General features: G+C 39.7%; 1 protein-coding gene across 1 annotated transcript; it reads left to right on the forward strand.

Moving 5' to 3' along the window:
- The first annotated feature begins 710 nt into the window (after positions 1 to 710).
- On the forward strand, positions 711 to 27862 carry HSF5 (heat shock transcription factor 5). The gene is made up of 6 exons (XM_026107306.2): positions 711 to 1248; positions 4599 to 4973; positions 13475 to 13572; positions 18686 to 19216; positions 20685 to 20862; positions 27060 to 27862. The coding sequence occupies exons 1-6, from the start codon at positions 711 to 713 to the stop codon at positions 27125 to 27127; spliced, it is 1788 nt and encodes a 595-aa protein (XP_025963091.2). The 3' UTR covers positions 27128 to 27862.
- Positions 27863 to 27986: the final 124 nt, after the last annotated feature.

Genomic DNA, 27986 nt, shown 5'->3' on the forward strand with positions numbered 1-27986 from the left:
GATGCTGCTGAGGGGCTGGCAGCACGGCGGGGAGCTGCCATGGGGCTGGGGGGAGCCGCCGTGGGGCCGTGGGGCCAGCAGGGCTGAGGGGAGCCGATGCTGCTGAGGGGCTGGCAGCACGGCGGGGAGCTGCCATGGGGCTGGGGGGAGCCGCCGTGGGGCCGGGGGGCCAGCAGGGCTGAGGGGAGCCGATGCTGCTGAGGGGCTGGCAGCACGGCGGGGAGCTGCCATGGGGCTGGGGGGAGCCGCCGTGGGGCCGGGGGGCCAGCAGGGCTGAGGGGAGCCGATGCTGCTGAGGGGCTGGCAGCACGGCGGGGAGCTGCCATGGGGCTGGGGGGAGCCGCCGTGGGGCCGGGGGGGTTGTGGGGCTGGCAGCACCGAGCGGAGCTGCCACGGGGCTGGGGGCAGCAGCGCTGAGGGGCCGTGTGGGGGCTGGAGGGAGCTGCCGTGGGGCCGGGGGGGTTGTGGGGCTGGCTCGGGGCTGGGGCAGCAGCGCCGTGGGGGCAGCGGGGCTGAGGGGAGCCGCTGCGGGGCGGTGGCGCTGCGGGGGGGGTGGGGGGCTGAGGGGCGGGGGGGGGCCGCGCGGCGTCGCGTGGCGAGGGCGGCACGTGCCGGGCGGCGCGCGGGCCGGCGGGCGGCGCTGATTGGCGGCGGCGGCGGCCCTCGCGCGGCGGCGGTTGGGGCGCGAGCGGCGGCCCCCGCGCGTCGCCATGGAGGAGCCGCTGCTGGCCGCCCCCATCAACCCCAACAACTTCCCGGCCAAGCTGTGGCGGCTGGTGAACAGCCCGCGGTTCCGCTCCATCCGCTGGGACGCCCGCGGCGAGGGGCTCCTCATCGACCAGCCGCTCTTCGAGGCCGAGCTGCTGGGCGCGGCGCCGGCCCACAGCGCGGGGCCGGGCGGCGACGGGGCGGCGGCGGCGGGGGGCGCCGCCGAGCTCTTCAAGACCACCAACTTCACCAGCTTCATCCGCCAGCTCAACCTCTACGGCTTCCGCAAGGTGGTGCCGGGGCCGGCGGGCGGCGGCGGCGCGGGGCCCCTGCACCACTTCCACAGCCCGCACTTCCGCCGCGACCGGCCCGACCTCCTCGTCCACCTCAAGCGCCTCACCAGCGCCAACAAGGCGAAGCTGGCGGCCGGCCTGGAGGTGGCCAGCCGCCCGCCCAACCGCTTCCAGCGGCTGCTCAGCACCTCGCTGCGCGGGGGCCCGCTGCTGCCGCCCTCGATGCCCGGCAAGGCCGACAAGCCCGGTGAGGCGGGCCGGGCCGGGCCGCGGTGGGTTTGATGGGCGCTGGGTGGCGGGGGCCTCTGGGAGTCGGGGTTACCTGGCCGTGCTGGCGGGCACGAAATCCAACCCGTGTGGGAAACGGGGTGTTCTTCGTGTGGGTAGGTCTTATCCTGCCCGTAAGCACCGGTACCTTTAGTCACATCTGCTCTTCAGTCCCCACGTAGTGTAGGACTGCAGCAGGAACACACTTGCCTCGTCTCTGTGGAGCCAGCACAGCTCTGCCAGAGGGACGTTATTCCTCCTTGCCCATCGGCAAGGATGCTTAAAAAGTTCTTATTCTGTGTGAAACCATGGGTTGCGTTAAGTGGCAGCTGGAGCATTCTGGCAGGTTTGTGCAAAGCAGAAAAGACCTGGTAGTAAGAGTTCGGACAGTTGTCTCCCAGAAAAGAATTACAAGCTAGGTAGTTCTTTTAAGAGGATTGGATGAGTAGGTGACAGCAGATGGAAATAATATGGTGAAAAGCCTCAGAACATGTTTTATTTCTTTCTATCTCTCCTTGAGAGGATCTTTGTTTTCTGAGACAAGTCTGAGCTCTCAGTGGGTTGTTCCATAAATTCCACATAAATATGAGAACTGCAATTGATGCCGTATAAAGAAGATGTGAATATCTTGTTTCATGATGCTCCTAGTTTGATCTAACTGTGGGCTGCTGCCAAAAATGTAGTCCTACTGCGTATTCTCTTGGTTGCATGTCCTCATCATCTTCCTTGCAGCAGATGTAGCAGCATGATGAGCCAAAGAGAGGACTGAGCTGCCTTTTCATGGTGGGCTCTCTGGCTAAGTGGATTTACCGCATAGTTTTGGTACTGTAAGAGCTAGTGCAAGAAAATTGATAGGAATGTGTCACCAGGAGAATGGAAGAGGCAGACAGTACTGCTTCTTGCAGTATCAGCCCTTATTTAGAACAGATTAAAGGGTATCATGAATTTATTTTTGATTACTGTTTCATTGCAGAAACTGTAATCTAATTCAGCTGGTGTCATCTGTTATGCATGTAGGATTACACCTGTAAGAGCAAGAAAAAAATTAATGGCAGGAGCTTATTTATTTCAATATTAAGGCTAGAAAACATTTAAGATTTTGTTTAAACATTTTAAGGCTAAGATGAGTCATTCCCGCAACAAAATCTGGTCTGTCTAGCCATAATGCAGGCCATTGCTACTGCAAATCCTATGAAAAAATCAGCCTTTTAATTTCTTGGCTTTGTTTTTAGGGATGCAGTTTTAGAGAGCTTTTGCTCCCAGTGTCTGAGGTTCTAGAAAGACCTACAGAATGAACAGGGAAAATATAGGAGTTTCTATATGTACTCAAGTCTGACAACTTACTGTTCACTCTGTTCCATGCTGACTGTTTAGGGGCATGTTTTACTCTGCTGTACATGTGAGGTAACTGATGATACACTTGTTCGCAAAGTGGCAGTCCTCCAAATGCCTTGCACCGTGTAACTGTGTTAAATGTCCATGCACAATTCCTGTGAAGCAACTGGTGCATAGTAACTTGACATCTTCTGGTAACTTGTTTATGTATTAAAACTAAATAATCTTAATTTCCATACCCAAAGCTAAAATATAAACAAAGTAATTCTGACACCTCTATTCATTCCCTTTTTTTATATGTAGTAAAAATATTGAACAGGAAATAAACAGTCCCATATATTAAATCTTAATAATGTTTTTAGTGCCCGGTGGTATTTACTTAAATCTTTTCCTTGAGGATTTAATATGAACTTGCTGAATAATGGCTGATACATTACGTAGTTCTTACAGCAGTCCTCATTGTAGGAGTGACAGAAGTAAATGTGAGGCTAATTTATAAAAACTCTTTAGAATGAGTTTAGGGAACTACAGGTTTGAGAAAGCCTGACTTCCAGGCAAACCCAATCAATACAAATTGTCCTGAAGGTTATAATTAGCAGGATGCATGGCTATATATATAATACACTGTGGAGAAGTCACAAATACAGAAGTTCTTTTAGGAATTCAGTGAGCGTAACTGTTTTGGAAACATTCTTGAAACACTGACCACAACTCTAAAAGAAAGCAAGCTGTCATGGTATAAAAGTGAATATCATTGCATGGAATAATAACAGACTAAATGAGAAAACTAAGAGAGGAATAAAAACACTAGCTAGGAAATAACAAAATGGCAAAATTGTTTGGGATATTTTAATCTAAACTAATTGAGCTGCTTGCAGAAACTTGGGTAATAAGAAATGACAAATGAACCTTAGTGTTGATAAAAGCAAAGCTGTGCATATGAGAGGATATTCTTCTGTAAACATACACAATAATGAATTCCAACTGAGTTTGCTAAAATCATAGCATTCTTCCTCATTCTCCTGCTTGAAAAAGACTTATTTATTCTTGCAGAAATGCCAGATCAGTCTAGGGCAGAATCTGTGTATGGAAACTATCTATTCAAAACTTTTAACATTTGATAAAGTTATAAAACACAAAGTCTTATTGAAAAAATAAGAAATTAACTGTAAGCATTGTTGCCAGCCCTTCATTATAAATTAATTATTTTTTCTTTTATAGATGACCTTTAACACTTGTTCTATTCATTACCAATACTAGCTCACTCTGTAACATATATTCCGATAGTAGAAGCTGAGTAATATGTCACTCTGTCTTCCTCCAGGGCTAATTTGCAGTTCTGTTCTTTCATGCTAGGGAACACAAGGCTAGTACCAAGAATGAAGGTTGTGAGGAAACAGTTGCTTTCATAGCCTTGCCTACTGCTCTTTCTGTTGTTTAGAATTAAGAGTAAACATTTCCATCTTTGGAATTTTTCTTCTCAAATTAAATGACTTGTCATAGAGCATTTGGGCTAGGATTTCAAAGCCACTTTGAGGATTTTGACGTCGTCTTTCCCTTAACTGTCTTTGAGCTTTCCACTTTGGAGTTTGGCACAGTCCTGCTTTATGACTTCCTGGGTTTTGTTTGTTTGTTTGTTTGTTTGTTTTTCCCCATGCGGTTTGACTTCCCACGCAACGCTTTCTAAATCACTTTAGTTTGGTTTACTGATTTACTCTGCGCTGTGACATATAGCATATTTATAAATACTGATAACTTGCACTGTTTAAGGAGATGAGATGCTACATAGGTAACTTTGTATTAATACCGTACTAATAGGCTACTGCAGCTGTTACTTTTTGTTCATGTGGAAGAATGCAGTCTGTTTCTGGATTAAGTACAGGGGAGTAAAGGTCGTCTTCCCATATAACGTCGTAGAGTTTTGCTCCTCCTGTTACTGCCCGTGATAGCTCTTTTCATTAACACTTGTTTTGCTTTATTTTGTAACCAATGCAGGACTGCTGACTGTAGGACAGTTTCATCGACCTTATCATCGAGACAATTTATCTCCCTACTCCTATGTATCAGCCTCATCCCAGAGCCACGGCACTTTGCCATCAAAAGGTTCAGATCGGACTCCAGTCCCTTCCAGAACATGGCACAACTCTCTTGGGTTGGTTCCAGGGCATGTGGAGGCTTCTCCAACATTTTCAGATAAAGGAGTTGCCTTTCCTGTGCTCCAAAGGTTTCCAACCGAGGTCACGTACACACTGCAGCCCAGTGCCTCTCCTATGCATGTTCAGCAAGGGTCTCAAACAGTGGCCACTTCTCCTCCAAAATACAGCAGCTACACATCTTCAGTGCAGTACTCACAAGCCTACTATCCAACAGGTATGAGAAGTTTTTTTCACTTGTCTTTCAAAAAAGGATATTTAAAAATGATACTTAATTTTTATCTACAGTGCTCTTTAATATACGCATATTTCAAGTGAGAATTGGATGGTATAAAGTCTAAATGGAAGAGAGAACGTTACAACAAAAAGATCTTGTGTTTGATATTCCCATCCTCCCTCCAGGTTTTGAAGACACTATGTCCCCTGCTGATTTTCCAGAAAGCCGCACTGATGAGGTTAAAGGATGAGAAAGAAAACATTTGTCCAAAACTAGTTGGTGTTAGGCCAACTTTCACCTCCCCCTCTTCCCCCCCCCCCCCCCCCCGATTAAGGAACATTGAGGGGGATGCTGCTAAAGCACTGAGAACTGGTTGAAAATAAATATACAAGTCTTTGGTCTCATGTTTGCCCAAGTTAACTTTTTAAAGTCAGATATCAATCAGGAGTCTCCTATGGAATACTTCATTCTGCTTGAAAACCTGTGCCATTATTTTTATATATTTTTTGTTGTATTTTTTTTATTCATAAAAGATGGGAGAGTGACAAAAGCTTTGACTACTTTCTAATTCTGTCTAAAAAATTTCTATTAAAATTTTCAGTGTCACTTCAGGCAAGTGTTTCCCTTGCTTCCCAGAAGAAAAGTTGTTGAAGCAAATTACTGTTCTGCTGTTCCTCCTTGCCTTGAATTGGAAAAGTGTTGTAACTTTTTTTTTTCCCTTGAACTTCTGAAACATAGGACATAGTGACTCTTCCCTTGAACAAACTAAAACTCAGTTGTTATTCTTACCTTCTGCCTGTTCCTCTCTTGGCAGCTGCACCCTCACTGAGTCAGATGTCCCTGTTTAGAAATCCTAAATGTGGTGGCCGCTGTCTTTCTGCAACAAGTAATACACAGTAAAGTCTTCACACATGTTCAGTGCTCATCTTCTAACAGCTCTGCAGAGAATGTTAGCCCATGTTTTAACCAGTGGTCACTGTAGTCTCCTTAACATACTTCTTGTCAACGAAGGATTCTGGAGAGTTAGGTATCTCCTGTGGACACTCATGAAGGTTTAAGAGACAGGTTTGCCACATATACCTTGCCCTGTGCTACCTACAGAGGTTGCTGAGGTAGCTAGTGGCTGCACTGCAAGTTGCAAACTCCTCCCAGGAGCAGAGTATCCTGACAGTAGCTGCTCTGGGTGGGAGATGGTCTCTACTTCATGTTTCTATTGTTTTACAAAGCGTAGGTTGGAGGTTGTCATACTGAATTTTAGATGTCTTTGAGCTTGTCCCTTGACTATAGTCTCAAGAGAGAAATGTGCATCTCTAGAGTGTGATTCATCTAGCTTATTTTAAACTTTGTCTTAGGATGAGATTATTCATGTCCTGGCAGTGCCTATTTTGCAGTATTAGCTATAGAGGAGTTGAGGGTGACTAGCTTAGATTTGGACATGAATGTGTAGATCTCTAAAACTGTGTGACTCTAGTCTCTCCCACTGGAATTATGAAAGCTTAAAGAAGAAATCACCTGTGTTGTTGAAGAATCTTTTCCTCTCCTTTGCAACACTTGCTTGGAAAAAGTACAGGCAGAACCTTCAAAAAACCCATGAAAATGTATCAAAGGTACAAAAATTAAGTCATAGTTTAAATGCAGATAGGGAAAGTTATGGAATCTGAGGCTTTTGGAAGGTCCAATGAATTCATTAGTACTTCTGAGAAGAAAAGTTTGCCATTTCACTAGAGGGTATTATAAATCTTTTCCTTTTCAGAGTGCCTTAGGACTGTTTCCGTGTTTTAACTTCTGTTTCTGCATATCTCTTAATCTATGCATTATCCTTTTTTCTGTATGTTCTAAGATATGGAATACAGAAAGCTTATTTCATCATATGTCCACATGAAAAAGTCTACTTCCTTTCATCTTGAGAGCACAGAACACTTTATATAAAATTAGCTTATTTGGAAAGTGATAGTTAACCATAAAATATGTATTTCAGAAGTGATAAGACTAAAGAGTATATGTTCAACCTTACAACTGACTTTGTTCATTTATAATGCACATAAGGTTTGTTAAGTCCCATTAAAAAAAATCAAAGTAGAACTTTATCAAAAGAGTTCTCTATGTATATTTAATTTGTTTGTTAACTTCAGTGACAAAAAGATTTTCTTGGTTTTCATTATGGTTTTCATTGGAAGGGCAATAGAACAGAAGATGCTCATCAGGATTCTTTTTTCACTTGCATTGGAACATAATCATTTCAAGGATTTAGTCCTATTTGCTTTCAGCTATCTGCAAAACCTTTGATAGTAGTAGGATTGCATCAAAGAAATGTACTGAAGCTTTATTGTCATGAAGAATCCTAATAATGAAAAATCAGTCAATGAGACCATGTCAGAAACATCAGTTACTGGTCCCACCTGACATGGTGGGTCTAATCATGCCTTTTGAAGACATCTGTGGCTGTGGAGTTCATTTAAATATGATAACCTTTCTGGTGAATGATAGCTTAGGAGTAGTCTTTTTATTCCAAATGATACACCCTCTCTTATGACAAATATATTTCTTTGCATGTAAAGCTTAAAATTTATGTACATGTCAGTCAGAACTGGATTCTTAAAATAAAGAAGTAGCTAAAAATTATACTAATTGTTTTAACACAGCATAAATAGCGGCATATTTTCCCCTGAGAAAAGCAGACTAGATGTATTAGTAATGCACTTGTAAAACTAGTAGTAGGATTCATCTTGCCTAAGATTCATCTGAATGTATAATAGTTACTGCATATGTCCGGGCTTGTCATCTACATTACACATGTAGTCAGTACAGAGAAACAGACACCTCCCAGAGGTTGAGTCATTCTAGCTTTCTCAGACATATGCCTTTAGAAGACAATTCATCCCTTCCTGATGAGCCTATTTCTTCATTATCTGTGTAGGGAATGAAGATGACTGTTTTTGACAGCTGCTGGACATTTGAGTCTAGTAGTAATGAGATTAATCCCACTTGAATGTCTAAGATATTTCAAACAATATTGTCATTTCTACTTCCCCTTACTGAAAAGACCTTAGATGTCATACTCTTTTTCATCAGTCTTTTTTTGGTACAGGACTGTAGCTTGCATATTTCTTGTATTCAGGTCCATTACTCAGTTCCATTCAGGTTTATTGATCTGGCAGGAATAGGCACAGCTGTATTCCATAATTTCCTGAACAGTTTTGGGTACTGTTGACCCATTATCTGATGAGTAATCAGCTTCCCATAGGCATAACTTTCAGACCTGACATAAGTTCACACTGAAAGAATGATCTCCAGGTCCTTCCTCGGTCTTTTGCATGTAGCACATGCTGTAGCGGAATGGAAGAAGCTGGCTAGTGTCGGTTTCACTCATTTTGGCACCCAGTTGATGGTAACACTCATTAATGTCCCCTGCAATCTTAAATACACAGAGATGGTATATGAGCTTTTGCAATTTTCAACAGATCTTTGGAGAACGTTACCATGGTTATTCAAGCTTGGTAAAGGTCTGTTGTTAATTGTACTCTTTCTGTATAAATTCTGGGGCTTTCAGCTTTCCTGGGCTTGGGTGAAGTGTGGCAGCCCATAAAAAGCACACAGGCCAATCAGAAATTGTATACATCAAACTATAAGCGCAGTACTTTTCTGATATTAGACTGTGTTTACATCTGAGTTCTAACTTCTAGGTACGTTTGGCAAGATACATCTTTGCTGAAACCATGACTGAACACAAGACTATCTGACTGTGTCTATGCTAGTTTATTAAACTTTCCTAGGGCAAGTTCCTAGTTATGAGATCTTGATTGTCTATATCATTAGATTGTCAGCCTGGTTACCCCCCTCCCCCAAAAGTCCTATGCTTACTTCAGGCGTTGGCATGGGCTGGGGACCTGGAGAATAAATCTGAATTTTAATTTATTGGTATAGCTGTATCCTCCATGTCTTCAATGAAGATTATTACTGATTTGTATTCTCCATGGGCTTTCCGTATGCTGAAAGCAGGCAAAATATATACATCTCCCTCCTCCTGAGACAACATAAGTTTCATTTTGTCACAATGGTTTTGAGTTTGCTTAACAGAGTGACTCACAACTTGCATAGGATATTTTTAATGCAATTTCTCTACAATCTGTTTTTCTAATCTTGGACGAAAATTTGATGAGATTTGATCTGTTGAGGTGACTACTTTTTTTGTGTGTGTGTGTGTGTTTGGCCTGTGGCTCTATTGTTGAAATAAATGCTTGTACTGGATCTCTAGTTGAACCTTCTATTGTTTATCTTCCAGAAGCTGGATATTACATCATTCCTCAGTTTTTAGTACTTCTAATGACTAGGCTGATTCTGTACGTTCTGCAAATATCTTGTAAATATCATTAACTCCTGGAAACAAATTAATGTCATCAATATTATTGATAGCTGACTTCAGAATGATTTTAGTGATGCTAATATTCTGTGATCCCTCCAGCTAATTTTCCCTTGTTTATTTTTATATAACTCGTTTAATTTTGTCGGTGTCAAGAAAATAGGGCTTAGTGAATACCTGAGTCATTCTCTAATGAACAGTTCTCTGCTTCGAAGATAAGAATGTTAGCCTCAATCAAACCAAAAATCCATACAGGTCATTGTTCCTTCTGACAGTGATGCTCAAAGAAGAGTACAAGAGTAGGGCAAGCATGGGTTGATGCTTTTCGAAAATACTCCTACAGTTTGGACTTGGAGAGTTAATGAGCCATAACAGGAGTTTTTTGTATTTAATAGCCCTCGGTGGATTTCACTTCCATGAACTTGACTGTTTTCCCCAACCAATGTAGACATGCTGCATATGCAACATCCCGTGACAAGGAGTTCTTTCCATAGGTTAATTGCATTTCATGCAAAGACCCACCTTTTTTTCTTCTCTTGATCCTACTGCATATTCATTAATTGTCCTTTTATTGTGTGTATGTCTGTAAGTTTGTCTCCATCCATAACCCCCGACTACACCCTTCATAACTTTAAAGACTTATGTCATATTTCCCTTAGTTGTATTTTCTTCTATACTGAAGAGTCTTAACCTCCTTAGCTGTTCCTTCAAGAAAATATTCTATACCTTTGATCATCCATGTTGCCCTCCTTGTAACCTTTTACAGTTTTGTTATATTCTTATATTCTTCTTCTGAGGTGCAGAGTCCAAAAAATATACGTGGTAGTCAAGGTGTGGGTGAACCATGGATTTATACAGTGGAATAACATTCCTCTTTCATTCACCATTCCTTTTCTACTAGTTCCTAACGATCCGATTGCTTCATTCTTGATTTTGGGGGGGGTCTTTCTGACCGCTGCTGAGTGTTAAACTGATGTCTTCCTGGAACTATTTACTTTAACGCGAAGATCCGGTTCCTGATTACTGATGGTCAGTTAAGAACCCATGATTTAATGTGTGAAATGAGTTTATTTTTCTTACGTGCAGAGTTTTATCTACACCAAACTTAATGTGTTGGGTGGGGTTTTTTGTTTGTGTTTTTGTTGTTGTTGTTTTAACCTAGCCACTCAATCCCATAAGGTTTTTTCCAGGTCTTCATAGCTGACTGTTCTCTTCTACTCTGAATAACCTGGTGTTATCAGCAAACATCACCTCACTGCTCACTCACCTCCTCTTTTTAAAGTAATTTACTAAAATGATGAACAGCATGAGTCCCAGTACAGACCCTTGGGGAGCTCCACTGGTGACCTCAGTCTGTTGTGAAAATTGACTACTTATTTCTGTCTTCTGTGTCCTATCTCTAAAACAGATTATTTTTTAAATGAACAACTTTCCCTCTTATGGTGTTGCTCAGTTTTCTTAATTTTTGATGACAACTTTGTCAAAAGCTTTTTGGAAATCCAGATATCATACATCAACAAGATTAATTTTATCCATATGTTTATTGCCCCCCCCTTACCATTAGATATTATGTATCCAGTGTCCAGTAATTCTGTATTGTATTATACTTTCTTCTAATTTTTCTTGTTCAGCTGCCAGGATTTCTAACTTGTACTTCCAAATGTTTTTGTTAACATGCTTCTATATAAATTCCTTTTAGTATTGACTTCTTTGCAACTTCTTTTGAGATCCAAATGTATTTTCAGTTTGTTTGAAATATGGTCACATGCAAGAATATTTGTGATGCAGGATGTTCAGTCCTTTCCTGGTTCTGTGAACTGCATTGTTCATTGATTTCTGCTCTTTTGTAAGTATTAATTTCTGGGTTGGTTATAGTCCAGCTGACAGCAATTCCACTTTCATAAAGCAGTGTTCATTTTCCACATATCATGTCCTAAAGAGTGTGAGAAATTGTCTGTCCATGGCTTGTATGGGCAGAAGTATGTCTTTTTTTTGGCAGAAATCAAATCTCTTCTGAGGTATACTTGCTTGATGAAAAGGGCTGTATCCCTTTCTTCTAAATTTATTTAGTAAATATTCACTTATTCCAGAAGATACCATTAATCCCTGTCTGCTCAGTATTCCAATGAGAATCATGCTCACTGTCAGTTATTTCGTAACAGCCAATGACATAATGTGCTTTAGCTGATTATTTCCTCTGTGTATGACTACATTAACTATACCATGGACAAAAGAGCTTAGAAATTTCTTCCCTCCAATTAACATTGTAGGGTGAAAGCATGTGATTGAAGCAGGTATATCTATTGAATCTCGATTCAGTTCGAAGACTTGAGGTATTCTGAATGAATTGACACCTTCTTTGATAATGCCACCTATCAGCAGACATGCTCTACACAGATGGCTTGAACATCTCTTGCTGTGGCTATTTTCAATGTTTTCTTCAGTACTGCATTATTCAAAAGTTGTCTGGATATAGATTGAATCTCCTTTTGGGCCTATGGCTGGTATGTAGTACTTCTCTAAAATTGGCCTCCATCTTATGGTGAATTTGCTTCTTAACTGACTCTTTCTTTTCTTATCTTCCATAATATTTCCAAAGATGCAGTTGTTCTTGCTGTTAGATCAGTCACTGCTAAAACCTATGTATTGACAAAAAAAGATTTTCTTGTGAATGCAAACCATTCTGTTTGTGCCACATTCTCCATTTCAGAAACATTCAGAATCTGTCATCAGTTTTTGGTCTTCTATACAATTATTTTTGTTCGCCTCATCTTGGTTTGCAAATATAACAATTTATTTGATTAATGACTTGCTGTTGCCACAAACTCTACTGACTGGAACAAGAATCCTGTCATTTATCTTTTCCTTGTAGCATTTTGTGCTTATAATCTGCATGTAATGTTTTACACTTACCTAGTATTTCACAAGCACTTCTTCCCTTCAGGTTCTTGCTTTTCTTTTGTCAGAAAATAATTTTTTTTCTGATATGTTTTTGATTTTTCCTTAGAGTCACTGTAACAGGAGTTCCAAGAAATTTCTCCTTTGTAGGTCATTGCTCTCTTGCCTTGTTTTTACAATAGCCCTTCAAAACCTTTTTTTCATTGCTTTATTTTTTTCTTGGTTTTGTAAACGTACTGTGGAGTGTCCAGTGAGTGAAATATTACTTAGCCTATATATCATTGAAGTTTTTAGCAATATCCAGAATAAGAATATGTTCCCAGGTCATAGAATAATCTCCTGAAGGACACCCAGATTTCATTATGAAGTGGCAAATTGGCATTCGAAGTTACATAAATTATACATGTATCATATACCTCTTTAGAAGGATGTCTATTAGCCCGTTCTTCACTGTTTACGTCCCATGTTTATTGCTCCAAACCGCACAAAAAGTCTGCAACATGATATAAAGGAGTAGATACAAAATAAATATATATATATGGTGGTTGTAGCAACTCTCTGATGTGAAATCCCATGTAGATGACAAAAGTGAATAAATTTCTGGTCTATGTTTGCCACTTCAAGTTATGCTTATTACTCTCTGGCTTATGAGATACCCCTCTGTTGTGAACATTGGATTAACTATGATTTCATCAAGGAATAATCTGTCTGTTAGAATGAAGACCAATTTTGAAGATGATCTATCTTGCAAGTAATGCGTTTACCTTTAAGTAATTTTGCTAGTTGCCAAAAATAATACCTGCAGAACACTGCCTCATCTACAAAGTTACTTTTCAAAATAAAATCACTCTTTAATTTCAATGTGTGCTTATGAGCTTCTAAGCTCTTTCTATGTGAATCAGCTTCCTGTGTTATGTTCTGATGAAAGTCAGGCAACGTTTTAAGGTTGTCTTCCAGCTAAGCTAGTTCGAAAAGGTGATACACAAAAAGGTTAATACACAAAAGATTGTGATTATGAGGTTTGTAAGTGTATACATATCTATTTTAGACTAATATATATATAATATAGGAATAAATATTTTTAAGATGAAGAAATTAGTCTTCGATTCATTTTGGAAGTAATAATACATTTCTGGAATTTAATTTATGATATGATTATTAAAATGTTTAATCAAAGCAGTAGAAATCTGTATACCAAACACAAGTTCTGGAAGTCTGATAACTGTGTTTGGATTCTTTCTAGCTGTACTGCAGTGTTGCTCACCAACTACCCACATAGATCCTCTGTCTGTCTGTGCTAGTCCTACAGCCTCAGCCTACACCCACTGCAACTTTTTCCAGGTGAGTGTAGCAACTGAAACCAGGTGAAAGTAGAGGGAACTATATGAATGAAGGCTAGGTTTATGAACTTCTCAGGTGAAGGATATCTATTTTAAAATTGAGGAACTTGAGTAAGTTTAAAGTTATGTGCTTACAATATCTATTTCCAAGAACCATGGGGTATTAAATAAGTAGTTTTGTGATTTTAGTTTTCAGGTTAGCATCATAGTGGATATCCTGATCAGTGGAGTATTGACAGTGGAGTGTTGACTTCACCAGAATTTGTTTTAGTGAATTAGTCTAAGTTTAACTTTGAAAAGTGTCCTTGCCGGGACAAAATGAGTTGTTTCGATATTGTGAAAACAGTGGGAAACAGCTCCACTTCTTGTCTCAGACAGCTTTCTGCAGTCCTGAGGTTCATCTGATGAATGAGAAAAGCAAAGATGACTTTTGGAATTGGCCCCACCTCAGAGATGTCCTAGCAAAAATAGCTACAGTACTTACTGCAAATACTTTGTATAATTCCAGTAGAAGTGTACCTGGTTTGGAGGGTATGGTTTATCAAATTTCGAAAAGTTTGAAGTAGAATTGCAAGGGCTTCCTTTTCCATTGCTGCGTAATGCATATACATTTCTCCTCATAGAGGACAAGCAAAGCAAGTTATGCTTATGTGTTGAAAAAGGGTTGACTTGCCCAACCTTGATTACCCAGTTCCCTGTCTTGCAAATATCAACCTTTATCTTTTATTCAAGATCTTTTATATGGGTTTATCCAGGATGGCCAGGTTGTGGCCAGGATAATGTGCTGATAGAAGGATATAAATAGTCACTGTCCAGTCATCCCCTGGATACAGTAATATGTAGTTTCACACAGTGCATCTTTGTTCTCTCACTTTAATCATGAGATTGTGTAATAATTTTTTTTTTTTTTTTAATACCAAAACATGGGCAGGTGAGCCCAGTGGGAGGTTTTTGGTGATGAGAAGTCAGAATCAAGTAATTTCTGATCTCGGAAGGCTTAGATCAGTGATTGGGATAGCAAATCATTTAAAGGGAGTAGTCAGGGATGTTATCAGGGCTAGACTGAAAGCAATAGTGCTGGAGTAACTGAGATAACTTAAATACACTGTCCAAAGCATCTAGTAAAAATGAATAGTTTGGAGAAGCAATCTATGGGCAGTGTGTGGAATCAGAGATGATTTAGGCCACTTACCAGTGGATAATCAGATAACAAAACTCTAACAAGGGAATTCCAGTCGAAAGCTGTTGGTGTGTCTCTACAAGAGACCAGTAGGAAGTCTGTATAAGAACAGCTCTAAGGTAAGCAGTGATGTCAGTCACTTCTACCAGATTAGTAACTGAATGTCTCTGAGCAGGATAACACAAATACACAGAATGGATCAGTAAGATTTCTCAAGATTCTTGAGTCTCTTGGTGCAGCGTAGATCATTTCTCCTGAGGCATGGTGACTGGAGCTATGCAGATAGCACAGAAGCTAGCAGTTTGTCTGAAGATCTCCCTGAGTTGTGGAGAACAGTCAATTTATCTTTTCTGGGCTCCAGTGTAGGTACTTCCCCAAACTGTTGCTGAGGGATGTGGCCAGCTACAGTACTGACCATCCTCTCCTACTTTTGTGTTGATCATCAGTCACCACACACACAAATCCCAAAAAGCAATAACACTAATGAAGGAAATCAACCCAGGCTGAATAATCATTCTCATCTTTTAAGCTTCATGAAAAACAGAACTTGCATATTGCATTGTTCCACTCATATATTCTACCAGTTGCTGCAATTCAGTGCAAAATTAGAAAGCAGCAATGCTCCTGAAGAATGGCTTGAAGGGTGTTTTAGGCTGTTTCGTCACACTGTGGCCTGTTAGATACCACTAGCACAGTCTATACAAAACTGCCAAAGTTAGTTAACAAGTGACTGGACCTACCTAGAAGAGAGGGACCCTATCGGCCCATTGGCAGTTAGCATGTTAATCAGCCGCCCTGTTTCAGCTGGATCCAGGCAATACTTTGTCATTTCATAAGGAAAAACAAGAATTGTTGTCCAAGAAAGCCTAGCCTTGTGCCAGTCTTTATAGAGTCTTTCAGAGAGCATTACTTCAAATTCCGGAGACACTAGGACAGGTTACAGTTTCTTGTGGCTGGGAGGCCAGCTGCTGGGCTAGTAGAGTCACACCTTAGCTGCTCACACTGTTAGGTGATTCTGACTGGGACATGGGCAGACAAAGCCAGTAAGAAATATCTGTTTGCCTGTGATGGCCTCCCAAGACAAGCTACAGAAAATTACAACACTGAACTGCAAGAGAATATGGATGGTGAAACTTGGACATAGCAACTGATTAGTGTCTACCACTCCTGAGGTTTCTAAATCAATCTTCAGCTTCATAAATCTATATTACACTCTCTCCACTATTGGTTACAAAATTGGGAGCTCAAGTACAGCTTCGTATTCTTTCTTTTATTTTGTTTCTCCAGGGGAGTGGGGTGTCCATCAATGTGATGAGTTAGTATCCTCGGATGGAAATAACAGTCTTTGGAGAGGATAGTCTAGTTATCTCCTGCAACAGCTGTTCTGGCAGATCACAACTACTAGTACAGTATTTCACTGCTCCTTAATCATAGCCATGAACTCAGGCTCCATATTGGTATTTACTTATTTATTTACTAACAGCCTTTCTATTTGATTGTTGCTGTTAGTGTTTTATTAACTGCCAGTATTTTCCCATAGAACTGAAGTAAGAAGTAACTGGCAATAGAAGTAATGAATGTGAGTGAAGAAAAAAGATAGGAAACTTCCCTGACGTTAAAAGCAGTCTTATGTTGTTTGCTTTTATTTGTAATAAGAATATCAGTCAACCATATTATTTAAAAATGAAATCGATGCTGAACAGCTACTGAGTGATTGCCCAAGCCCTATAGGCAGATGCTTTTAATCCTAGCAGTCCCTGTAGAGGTGCACTTGTGCTTACCCTTCCTCTGCACACTCAGCATGACTTATAACGAGTGAAGTGCCCATCTTCCCTTTCACTGAATCAGACCATTTTTCTTCCTGAGCTCAGATAAGCAGCAACTTATTCTTTTGATTCCTGATTTCTCAGTCTTTATCACTTTTCTTTCTGTTTCATTGATGCCTCCCCCCTGGCTTTGTCTATCATGTCTTCTCTAGATAAACTAAAAAGATTTGTGGCTTTGCATGGGCACATTGCTCTACTGGAAAGGCATACTAGATCTTGTATTGTATCCCAAAAAAATGATATTCTCAGGCAGTGTTTTAACAGCTTCAACCTGAGGTCCACTAGGAAGGGGTAGGAGAAGCTGCCTTTTTTTTTTCTTTTTTTTTTTTTTTTTTTTTAATCTCTCAGGGATTATCTCATCCTTGGGTAGTTAACTCGTTAACCCAGCTCTTACTTATTTTTTATGTTGCTAAGACTTTAAGTAAATAATGCAACAAAAGTGAAACATCTTTTTTAATGTTTAAAAAAGCACAATTGGAAAAAATTTTAAATAGAAGTAACTGAGTTTAAACCTGTGTCCTAAAAGATATTAAGTGGCTTGCTTTTAATGAAGAGATTTTGCCTGACCTAACCTAAGTTTCTGCAATTCAAGTTTTATCTTCTCTTTTTCTTTTCCCCCTCCCCTAAAAGTTTATGGTTATCTGCAGACACCAAAAGAAGAAATCTCAATATCCTCTCACCTCTCTGTGATATTTCCCTCAGAGACTTCTGATGGTCTCACTGCTGCTGAGAGACCAAATCCTTCAATGGCATTTGACCTTATATGACTTTCCTAGTAGGTGATCCTGTGGCTTCCTAATCTGTAACTTATTCATATGTGGAAGTGGCTTTTCATTAGCGATTACCTCAGCTAGAAGGTCTGAGGACAATCAGGCACTAGTGACTAAATCTTCATACTAGGTCTTTCTCAAAATAAGATTGTATTTCAGACACACCTGAGTTCAACATCATTATATGACTTCTATTTGTCAGAAGAAATTACCCTTCCAGTGTCTTTTAGATCTGAGTCATCTCTAGAAGAAATAACAGCCAGTGCTGGTGCTGCTAAAATGTGATTTATCATTTCATTTGGGTAGGATTTTGCTGCTTTTGGAAGACTCTTCATTGTTTTCTTTCTACTTCAAAGGATCTTTGATCTTTATGAATTCTACTAAAAAAATTATCATCAGATTGCTGACTGTGTCCTGACATGTTATGATATCATTAAAATGAAATATTTTATCATTTTTAGACCTGCTTTTTGAAGGCAAAGGCAGCCTCTACAGATTCTCTAAGAGGTACTTCTGACCTGAAGATCTATGAGGCTTTAACATAGATCTGCATAGACTTCTAGTCATGCATTTGTTGGACACTGTACCTTGATGGGAGTGTCCAGGTGGGAGGCCATGATAGATAGGGCAGTACTACAGTATTTGTTTCCGTAGGCATCTGAACTTTCCTTCATTCTGGGACTGGAGCATCCCTGGGAATCACCCATTGTGTGAATGAATGTATGGCAATCACTTGAAGAAAAAAAGGTGGTACTGGTAAGTAACTGGGTGTTTCTCACGTTGTGTTGTCCACGTGCACGTTTACAGCATGTATGCCTTTTTCTCTTGCTCAAAAACCTTGTGTTTTATGTTCTTATATTTTAACAGGAATGCTTGAGTTTTAGAAGAATTGAAGGCAGGTACATGTGCTCTATCATTTTCTATCACACATGTGGCATGTGAAGGGGTTGGGTCTGATGCACCCCCACACATCTTACTAAGACTACAAGTCTCTGGTTTGAACACGTGGGTATATGTACACCTGCAGTGTAGAGGGCATGCAGATAACACATCTGAAAGAGTATCTAGCTACTGATAAGTAATCTTCCTTTCTCTCCAGGATAGACAGTGAATAGAAGAAAGTGGGCTTGCAATGAGTAAGACACTTGATGAAAAGCAAGACAAAGGGGAAGTAGCCTGTTTTTATTAAACCTGCTGATTTAGCTGAAAATAACAAAGAAGCTTTTGAATGTATGAGCACTGGAGTTGATGGCCTAGATTCACTTACAGAGTCTTCAATACACACACTGTCATTGTAACCTTTCCATATTAAAGTTCACTGTATTTTTGTTTCTCCAGAATCCTCCAATGCAGTCATCTTACACAGTTGAATTTCTGCCTTCTAACTGGCCATGTAATACATCTGATGAAAACAAGAAGACAGAAGTAAATCTTGAAGCTGTGTTTCAGATTGTTGATGAAATGCATTCATCACCCAAAGTTGACATGGTAAAGGTGGAACCTGTGGAGAACCAGTGTTCAACCCCTCAGTCTAACAGAGGTCAACAACTGCTAGTTAATACTGAGAGTAGTGATCCACCTTCTTCAACTGAGGCTAGCCGATTAGTGCCTCTTACGCCTGTAGGTTCAGACATTACATCGTTTGTGATGGGAACAGATCAAGCGATAACTTGTTCTCTGTCACAGCCTTCTGATTTTCTTTATGCTATCCATACCACTGAGTCTGTAGAAAGTGTTGCTGCTCAAATAGTGCAAGGAGCTGTGACCACACAGGAAGCACATGCAAAACTGAAAGAACAACTGGATCATTCCCCAAATCAGTCTTCAGTAATACTTGTTCAGGAAGAACAGCCATTCAGTGCACAGCAGGTAAGGGATAACAGGAGATACCGAAGGAAAACAGCACTAGATCTTTTTTGAGCTAATTGTATTCTATAGTACTGCTAGCATCCGGACTGATAACTTTTTAAGATTCTTTCATACGTAAGAGTTAAAGAGTTCTTTAATTGGACTTTTAATGGATAGTGAGTGAAGGGTTTGTTTGGGAAAGCAAGATGAAGGGAGAGTAAAAAGGAAAAGTATCTTGCGTTAATGAGTATGCAAGCCTGTAATGGCCAAGTTCTACCATGCATTTAGGTGGGAAAAAAATAAATACGTCATGCAGATGTATTCATGGTGATGAAGCAGAAACTTTCTTAGATTATAACATCCTATCTCTACTCTTCATTAAAAAAGAATATTTTGAGAATTGCCACTAAAGGCAAAGGTTTTTGTTTACAACTTAGGTGGTCAGATTGTTTGATTAACACTGCAGTTATTGACTAAACAACTGTTAAGTGTTTATTTTCCATGGAAGGCATAATTTCTTTAAAATTTTAATGGTGTAAAGCATTTTCATTTGTTTATACTTTGTGGTGTCTGACAGGTTGTAACTATAATTTGTTTTTCCTGTGCTCCAGTCTACTCCAAAGACAAAGTTGTAAATCTCACATGTGGTTAGGTTCTGGAATAGAATTTGCTTTAATGTTGTATTTTATTTGGAAAATTTTGCATTTTCATTTTTTCAACACTAATGCTTCTTTTACTGATGGCTAATCAGAAACTCCTCATTTCAGATAAACGCTCCCTCGTGTGCCATCTGGCCAATCCCTGTAGTGATGGGCGTTCTAAATGTTACTTTGTTAAGGTAGCGGATGCATGCTCTATTTTTATTTGTTTTGGAAAGAAACTAAAAGCAATCACAGATTTCACCACATGATTAAGGAAATACGCAAGTTCAGTAAATGGTTGCATGCAACATACATATGGAACAGCAGCAGAGGGCTCCAAAAAGCAAGGAACAACATAAAAATTTAATGTCTTAACAGTGGGATGTATGACATCTCCCACCAGAGATGTGCAGCTTGCATTCGTAGTTTTGTGTCATACAGCTCTGTCAAGTTGTTTCAGCTAAATCTGTCATTTACTAATACAAGTGTTGGTAACAGTGAATGCAGCTGGAATTCTTGTAGTAAATTTCTCTTAGCTATTTTGATGGCTGAGGAAAAAGTTCAGGCTGTGAGGACATGCACCTTAACTCTGTGTATCCTGATTTTCTGATTTTATGTTTTACTTACTATGATGTTTTATAAGGGCTTGAGTTACAATTTGGCAACCTTAATTCTGAGTTTAAAACATTTATGAAATTGGACAAACTATTACATAAACCATCTAGGCAGTGTTCAACATTTGTTAATATCCTTTGGAGTGGAGAAAAATAGTTATTACTTAGTTTCTTAAAGTGATTATGAGAAAGTATTGAGTAGTCTTTGGTTTTTTTGTTTTGTTTTGTTTTAAGGTGGATCCTAGTGTTAAATGTCCATCCAGCATGTCAGATACAGTGGTCTCTTCAGAACAGATAGGATTCCTCACTTCAGGAGCCAGACCTGTGAACAGATCTGTAAAAGACACAGTTTCATCTGTACAAGCTAGATGGAGGGAGAGAAGAAGCAATTCACAGAAGGGCAAGTCCCCTGGTAAGAAAATATTCAAAGTTTTTCTTGAGTTTACCCAGACAGGCTACATGGAAGTGGATCGATACAGAAAGGGGAAGTGAGTACAGTTTAAGTCATTGCAGTGTAAGTATTTCCATATGCCTTTAGTTAAAAGTTATTATACTTGTACAACTTGTTAGTGTACTTACAGATAGGCTTGTATAGAAATGTTTACACTAATTACTCTAATTAATTTATATCAGTAAATAATATCTGAAATTTTGAGGGTTGTGTCAGAAACCTGGATGTTACAGTATTGAGATGAAGTCCATAGATATATGTGCTGGAGTGTGACAGTGGTATGAAGGAAGGATTGAGTAATGAGGTAGCTGTTTGAAGTAGCAAAAAAAAAGAACATCAGTTTGATGAAAGAAGTGTAGAAGGCCAAACTTTTTGTCACAGATCATTAAATAAATTTGGTCCCAGACTGGCAATACATATGCTGAAATAAGTGAAAAACACAAGAAGCAGGACATCTGAGGCGGAACAGTTCACAAAATCTAGTAACCAAGGGAAAACCTAAGGGTCTACAGATTAGAGAAACATCCCAGGATACAAAGAGTTCTTTGGATTCATTCTAGAGGAAAAGTTGGTGTGGCCTACAAGTCTTGTAAGAAGCTAATTCCCTCACTGCTGATCATCAAAGAATAAAAGCCTGAATATAAAGCTTGAAGAGCTGTTGCTTATTTCAGAGGGTAGAGTATATATTCCAGTTAACAATGCTAGTTGAGAAGTCAGCTTGTGTGTCCACCAGTTTCAAATATTTGAGTAAGGAATAAGACCTTTCTGTCAGGAAGCTGAGAGAGGTTGGATACCATCTTGAAAGATGACAGGCTTTTATTTAAAACACAGAATTGAGGTTTCTGGTTCAGTTTCTTTTTGTTACCATGGACAGTTAGCAAAATGTCTCAGTTTTCCTATCTACAGCAAAACATTTGCTTAATGTTCACTTAATGTCAGTTGTGAAGTTGTGTACAGCAACATTTTGGAAAGCATTTCCATGGGGTTGTTCCACAGAAATGAAGTACTGCTATGTGTTAGCAATAATTAGCATAAAGTCAATTCCCGAGGAAATGAGATAGTCATCCAGGTCTGCATTTCTACCATCGTGCCTCTTAGGGTCGGTGTACGTATAAAGTTTAGAGAAAGACGGCACACCTGAGCCAAGTATGGTCAGGCTCAAGTTGGCTCAAAATAAATTCACCATGTGATACAAGCCCTGAAGCTGGCATAGCCATCATTTCAACTGTAAGCCTGAAACAAGTAGGTTTCAATAAAAGCTGACCTCATCTGCTCTGACTGTGTTTGTCTGTCAGTGCCTCCTTTCCTCTTTGATTTCTTGGAAACAACTTCTTCCTTAATATTTCTGAGCTAGAATGGTGCATGATGACAATTTTCAGATATTTCTTCAAATGTTATTCTCTAAATGTGGTCGAGTCCTGTCCTTTTCCTCTTTTTCTTTGGGCACCCACTTGCAAGTTTTCCAAGCCTGCACTTTGATATACAACCTGCTAGAGAAAAGACTTTTTTGTTCCATCTATTCCAGCAGGCCTCTGACATTATTCACTTTCTTGTTACATGGTGATGCCAAGTTCTAGATAGCATACAACAAGAGCCAATGTAATGTGGTATAAAAGGCCATTGCAATGAAGATGGAAGTAAAGTCACTCCTTTGACTGGAAGCAATTCTAGGCCAAAACCAAGGCCGTAACCGTCTGTACAAATGAGGCAAGAGTCACAGCCTTCGTTCTGGAGAAAGCATTATTTTCCTTTGAAGAACCGGACTAGATTTTTTTGCCTTTAGCCACCATCCTCTGGCAATGGAGAAAGCATTATTTTCCTTTGAAGAACTGTACTAGATTAATCCCATTTTTCAAATTTTATTTCTGATCAGACTGACAATCTTTTTTTTTAAAAAAAGAAAAGACATATTTGGAACTTTCTTCATATCATTTTGGTGTAAATTTTTACTGGTAGTAAAATGTCAGTAATGGTGTTATTTTTCTCATATTTAGTGTTAACTTAGCTGGGTTGTTAAAGAGCCTAGTCTTTTTTCAGCTCCCTCGTTAATCAGTTTTGAGTGAGGGTCATTCAGTTCGTGCTCTGAAGTACCTTTTGGAGATGTCTTTCTCCCTGTTTACTAGGGAAGGAGCCTCTTTACACAAAGTTCCCCAACATAGTCAGCGAAGGTAGGTGCCTTAAACTTGATAATGTCAAATGCAGCCTTAAGCTGCATTTCATGCGAATAAAAGTATTCCCTTCATAATATTGGTATGGCTGTATTTACAATAAAGAATTATTAAAAAAAAAAAAAAAGATCTGTACTATTGCTGTACTGTTCACTGGAGGAGTTGTAATGGAAATAGTACTTCCAGATTAATTCTCTCTCTTTCTCTTTTTCTTTTCTTTTTTTTTTCTTTTTAACTATTGCATGATTTAAATTCAGTCTCTCAAAGTCACGGCCTTTTCTTGAGCAGACTTTAGAAACTTGTTTGTCTGTAGTTTGATTTTCCTTGCAATTAGTGTGTCAGAGCAAATACTAAATGACATTTTTTGAGAAGTTGCTACTTACTTTAGTTTCCAAGGTATCTCAGGTCAGGCAATCTTTTCTAGAGTCACTAAGCACCTGCAGTGGTAATTGACTTTAATTTTGGCTGTACTTGGAAATCTAGAATCATACAGAATCAATGGTTATGTTTGACTTCCGTTGTTTATGTTGTGCGCAATCATTAAAGTTTTGTTAGTCTAATGTAGCCCTTGTTTCTTCATCTCAGAATTTCTACATTAATTGAGACTCTTTCCCTTCCTTCTCCTTCTACTGCCTCAAACTTCATCATCTCAGGAAGAAGTCCAAGAGACAAATTCCTTATCGTGCACTTTAGACGCACAAGATGTAAAGACCTTTGATGTATAACTGCCTTAGTCATCTTTTGAGTTTGTGCCTCCACAGTGCTCTTACTGGCTTTTGCCATGCCAACCTCCTAATGCTGTGATGTTGATATGAATCAATAGCTTGGGAAGTTTTGTTGAATATATCATACATAAGGAAACGGCTACAACCGTTTTCTGTCTCATAGCTTTCTTAGCCTCCACTTTTACAAGGCAAAGAATATTCAGCAAACCTCACTCAGACCAGCTGGCTCTTCAGAATGATAACTTCCTGTTCCTTTAACAAGACTTTTACCAGTATCTCTTCTGCTTCACAAAATTAAAACAGTACACAAGCTTCTAAAGAAAATTACAGAGGAAGAGTCCTCTGCAGGAGGTAATTCAGAAGAAGGAATACAGTCAGCTGCTCTGTGTACAGTAGCACCAGATGGGTTTGTTGTGCCCATGAGCAGAAACTAAAGCAGTTATGCATTCCCCAGCATTTGTCAATCTCAGAACAAAAAATATAGGTAGAAACCCTTGCTACCGAAGTACTACTGCTAGCGTACTGACCAGTAGCGTAGTGTCCTTTGATCATACAGAAGGTCCAGGTAGTGTTGAAAGAGGGCGTTTAATTCTAATGCTGACCCTGAAAAGTGTTCAAGGAAACTGGACTCTTTTCCATGATAAAATTAATTTCCATATCAGTCATGAGATAAGGATTGTCAGATATTAAATTCTACTTTAACTGTAATTTTTGGACAGTCTGGCATCTGTCTTAAACAATGTGGTAAGCAGCAGGCAGAATCAAGGACCTGTGTAATAAAAGGACTACTCAAAAGCTGAACCCACAGGCACCTTCAGTCCCATAAGTAAAATTACAAAGACCACATCATCTGCAATAGCTGGGAGTCATTTGGCTTGGTTACAAATCATTACATCTGTGATCATAAGCATTCTCTGAGAGGTCAGTACAGTTATCTGAGACTTTAATTTGGAGGGAACTGAGGTACTTCATAGTGGCAGAGCTATATTAGTGTTCCTGTATCACTTCCTTTTAAGACAACAGTTCTGGTGTGAAGTTAAGTAATATGCCTTCATCTTATCCTTCCTCTTTCCCGAAAGCATAAAGAAAAATAACTTCAGGCCAATGGACCCTGGATTCAGTGGTGAATGATATCCCATCCCAATCTAGCCTATAACTACCCATTTTCTCTTGAAAGATGCCTTTCACAAGAGATTTTTGGAGCTGTAACTAAATGCAACTTAAAGATATGGAAGAAGTGTCTGGTGAGCATGGAGCAAGTGGCTTCTATTCTGAATAGGATATCTGGTTTGAAAAAGAAAATGGCCTGAAAAGTTACCTTCAGTAATCAATATGACTGAAGTGTATGACCCACACAGATTCTGCTGCTGCAGTACAAGTTTCTTGTCTGTGCAGGATCACCTTTTTGAATGAAGTGTCTGCTTTCACCATATCTTCACTCCTCATGTGCTAACTTTATGGTCCTTAGAGTTTGGCAGAAGGGCTCCATTTCCTTTGGTAGCAGCAGGAAAAGAAGAAATACTTGCTGGTCCTTGCTAAGAGAGTCAGAGAATGCAACAGAGGATCCAGAACTTAATTCAGCACTAAATTCAGCACTAAGATGTGTCATTCTGAATGAGTATAGTCTCTGTCATCTGTTCCCTTCCTACTCCTTTCCTTAAGAGATATTGGGTATGGCTTTATAGTTCTTGGACTGGTTATCACACTGAGGTGTGAGGAATAGTTCACACCTTTCAGAGATGGCTTTTTTCAGCCCCAGGGTATTTCTTAGGACATAGATTTGAAGATGCCAAGGAATATTTCTTTCTCCACTGCTTTCTAGTCAAGGTCATCTATAAAATGGGATTTTCAGAATTAATCTGTGTGCTTACGCTGGCAACATCCACACCTGCAACAGGAGTCTTTTTGGACGTCACAAATGATTGATAGAAACTGTAAATTCTTTAGGTATCCCCCTCCAGCTCCTCTGCATCGTTCTCCATAGGCACGCTCAGCTAGTGAATATAGCTGTACTGAAGCTAATGTCTGTGTTTTGCGTTTTGTCGTCTAAAAGAGCAGATAAGAAGGACCACATTCTGATTAGAGAGTTTGTTATTTGCACCCCTTCTTTCTGGAAGTTGTGATCTTGGACTGGAGCAGATAGAATTTTTTACTTCTGGATTTAAGCATTTTAAGCATACCGATACATTAAGGAAAAACTTCTCTTCCTGAATGGCTGTCCATATATTTTTTTTGTGAGTAATCTGGACTTTTTCTTCAAATAATCTGGCAATTTTCTCTAATTTTTTGCAACAGGAACACAAGCATAATTTTGAGATGCTACTGGCTCAGATCAGTCCTTCATCTTTATCACCTTGCAAGCTACCCTAAATACTTACCACCCACTCCCTTGCTACTACAGTTGTGTCAGAATGCATCCCCTCTCATTCACTACTAGGTGCATAGATTTATAAGTGCAATTGTTGAGGACACATCTCCATTCAGGTAAGGACACCCAAGCTACCTTTGTGCTCATTTGAAGTATTTCTTGCACCTTCCAGACAAGAATCATTTTAGTGTTCATCTAGTGTCTCTAGCAGGTCACAATGATCGCTTAGAAAGGGGACAGACCCTGGCCCTGAACTCTTCAACATGTCCTATGTTTCTGATTAGAGATTAAAATTCAAATGGGTCATGTTTGCACTGGTAGTGCTGTTACTTAACAAGGTGACTTGTTCTCATTCTTGACCTGCAGGATGCTAAATTCCACATTTTGATCTGGCCATATGTTAGAATTATCTTCATTTTGCCATGGATCAAGGTTATTTTCAACAAAGGAGACTGTTTGGCTTGTCTGACACCACGAGCTTTCTCTGGAATCTTGGCACTGGTCATTGCAAACTTTGAGGCAATTGCCCCTTTTATGGATAAATGACACAGAGAATAGAATGTGCAGTTCTGAGGATCCTGCTGAACTTAAAATTTTTACAATACTTGGTGTTCAGCTGTCGGTACCTGCTGTAGTGAATGCATATATAAATAATATATCTTGAAGAATGGGTGCACACAAGTAACTTCTCTTTTAAGATCTTTTGTTTTTATATTTAAAATTATGCAAAATTAGAATAATCCGTATTCTTGAACAGCAGGCTGCAAACTCTGAAATTATAATCTGCCTTCCAGGCCATATTTTATATTAACTGATAGAAGTGCAATTTCTGTGTATGCTGCTAAGTGAGATGTATACAAAGACTAATATTGACTCAGTATTCTGTTTTCTTCCTAGATCTCCATCTGCTGGTAGATGTAGCTTGCAAGCAGGAGCACTTTCCAAAGGAAGAAATAAGAGAGTGAGAAGTGGGTGACAAGTATGTGAAAATGTGCAGCAGCTGCCAGCTGGGTTCTCTTGTCAGACTCCAGAGGCAGTGCTTTGCACACAACAGGCACTTTGGATCATTTCAGCTGTGTTTTTTAAAAAAAAAAATCTCTATTTTTTTACTTTCACTTTATCTTTGGGGGGAATTAGTCATTCCATTATTTACACCTATTTCATTACATTTTCCACTTGACAAATAATAAACCATCTAGTGATCACAATATTTAATATAAATAATAACTTAGCTGCTCATATTCTTTAGAAATGTGAAGTTTCTGAAAATAAGAGGCCTTAAAAGCTTCCTCAAAACTTTCTTATTGGGAAGCAGGTTGTTTTTAGTGCTGTATTTGGAATCTTTATTTAACATTGTTGGAAGCTACAGTATATTCAGCACAGATGCCGTTTGGTGCTCTCACTGTCTCTGCTTGAAGTCATACTGTGGCCCTTTAATGGGAATTGTGTATGAAACAAAAGCATAGGGAAGTCACAAGATTCTAGGTCTGAATGGGTCACGGATTTCAGGAGAGCAGCTATAGGAAAGATGAGCTAATTTTCTAAGTGATTAACCAGGAAATGCTCTTCCTTCCTAAATGCAATGCGCTCTTTCAGCAGCAAGCATCTCCTTTCTGGTGGGTATCCATTACCTATGAAAGCTGCTGATCTTTTACATTAATGGAGAATTCTCCTGTTTTAATAATTTCCTTTTGATTCTAATGATATCTGTAATGGTAGGTTATCTGTTGTTTTAGTACTTTATTTTAAATAGGTCTTTACAATATATTTTTAACTTACTAAATATAATTGTATTTATATTGACAGTAGATCTAAGGTTTTTTA

Source organism: Dromaius novaehollandiae, chromosome 19 (genome assembly GCF_036370855.1).
Source record: "Dromaius novaehollandiae isolate bDroNov1 chromosome 19, bDroNov1.hap1, whole genome shotgun sequence".
In the NCBI taxonomy this organism is placed as follows: domain Eukaryota; kingdom Metazoa; phylum Chordata; class Aves; order Casuariiformes; family Dromaiidae; genus Dromaius; species Dromaius novaehollandiae.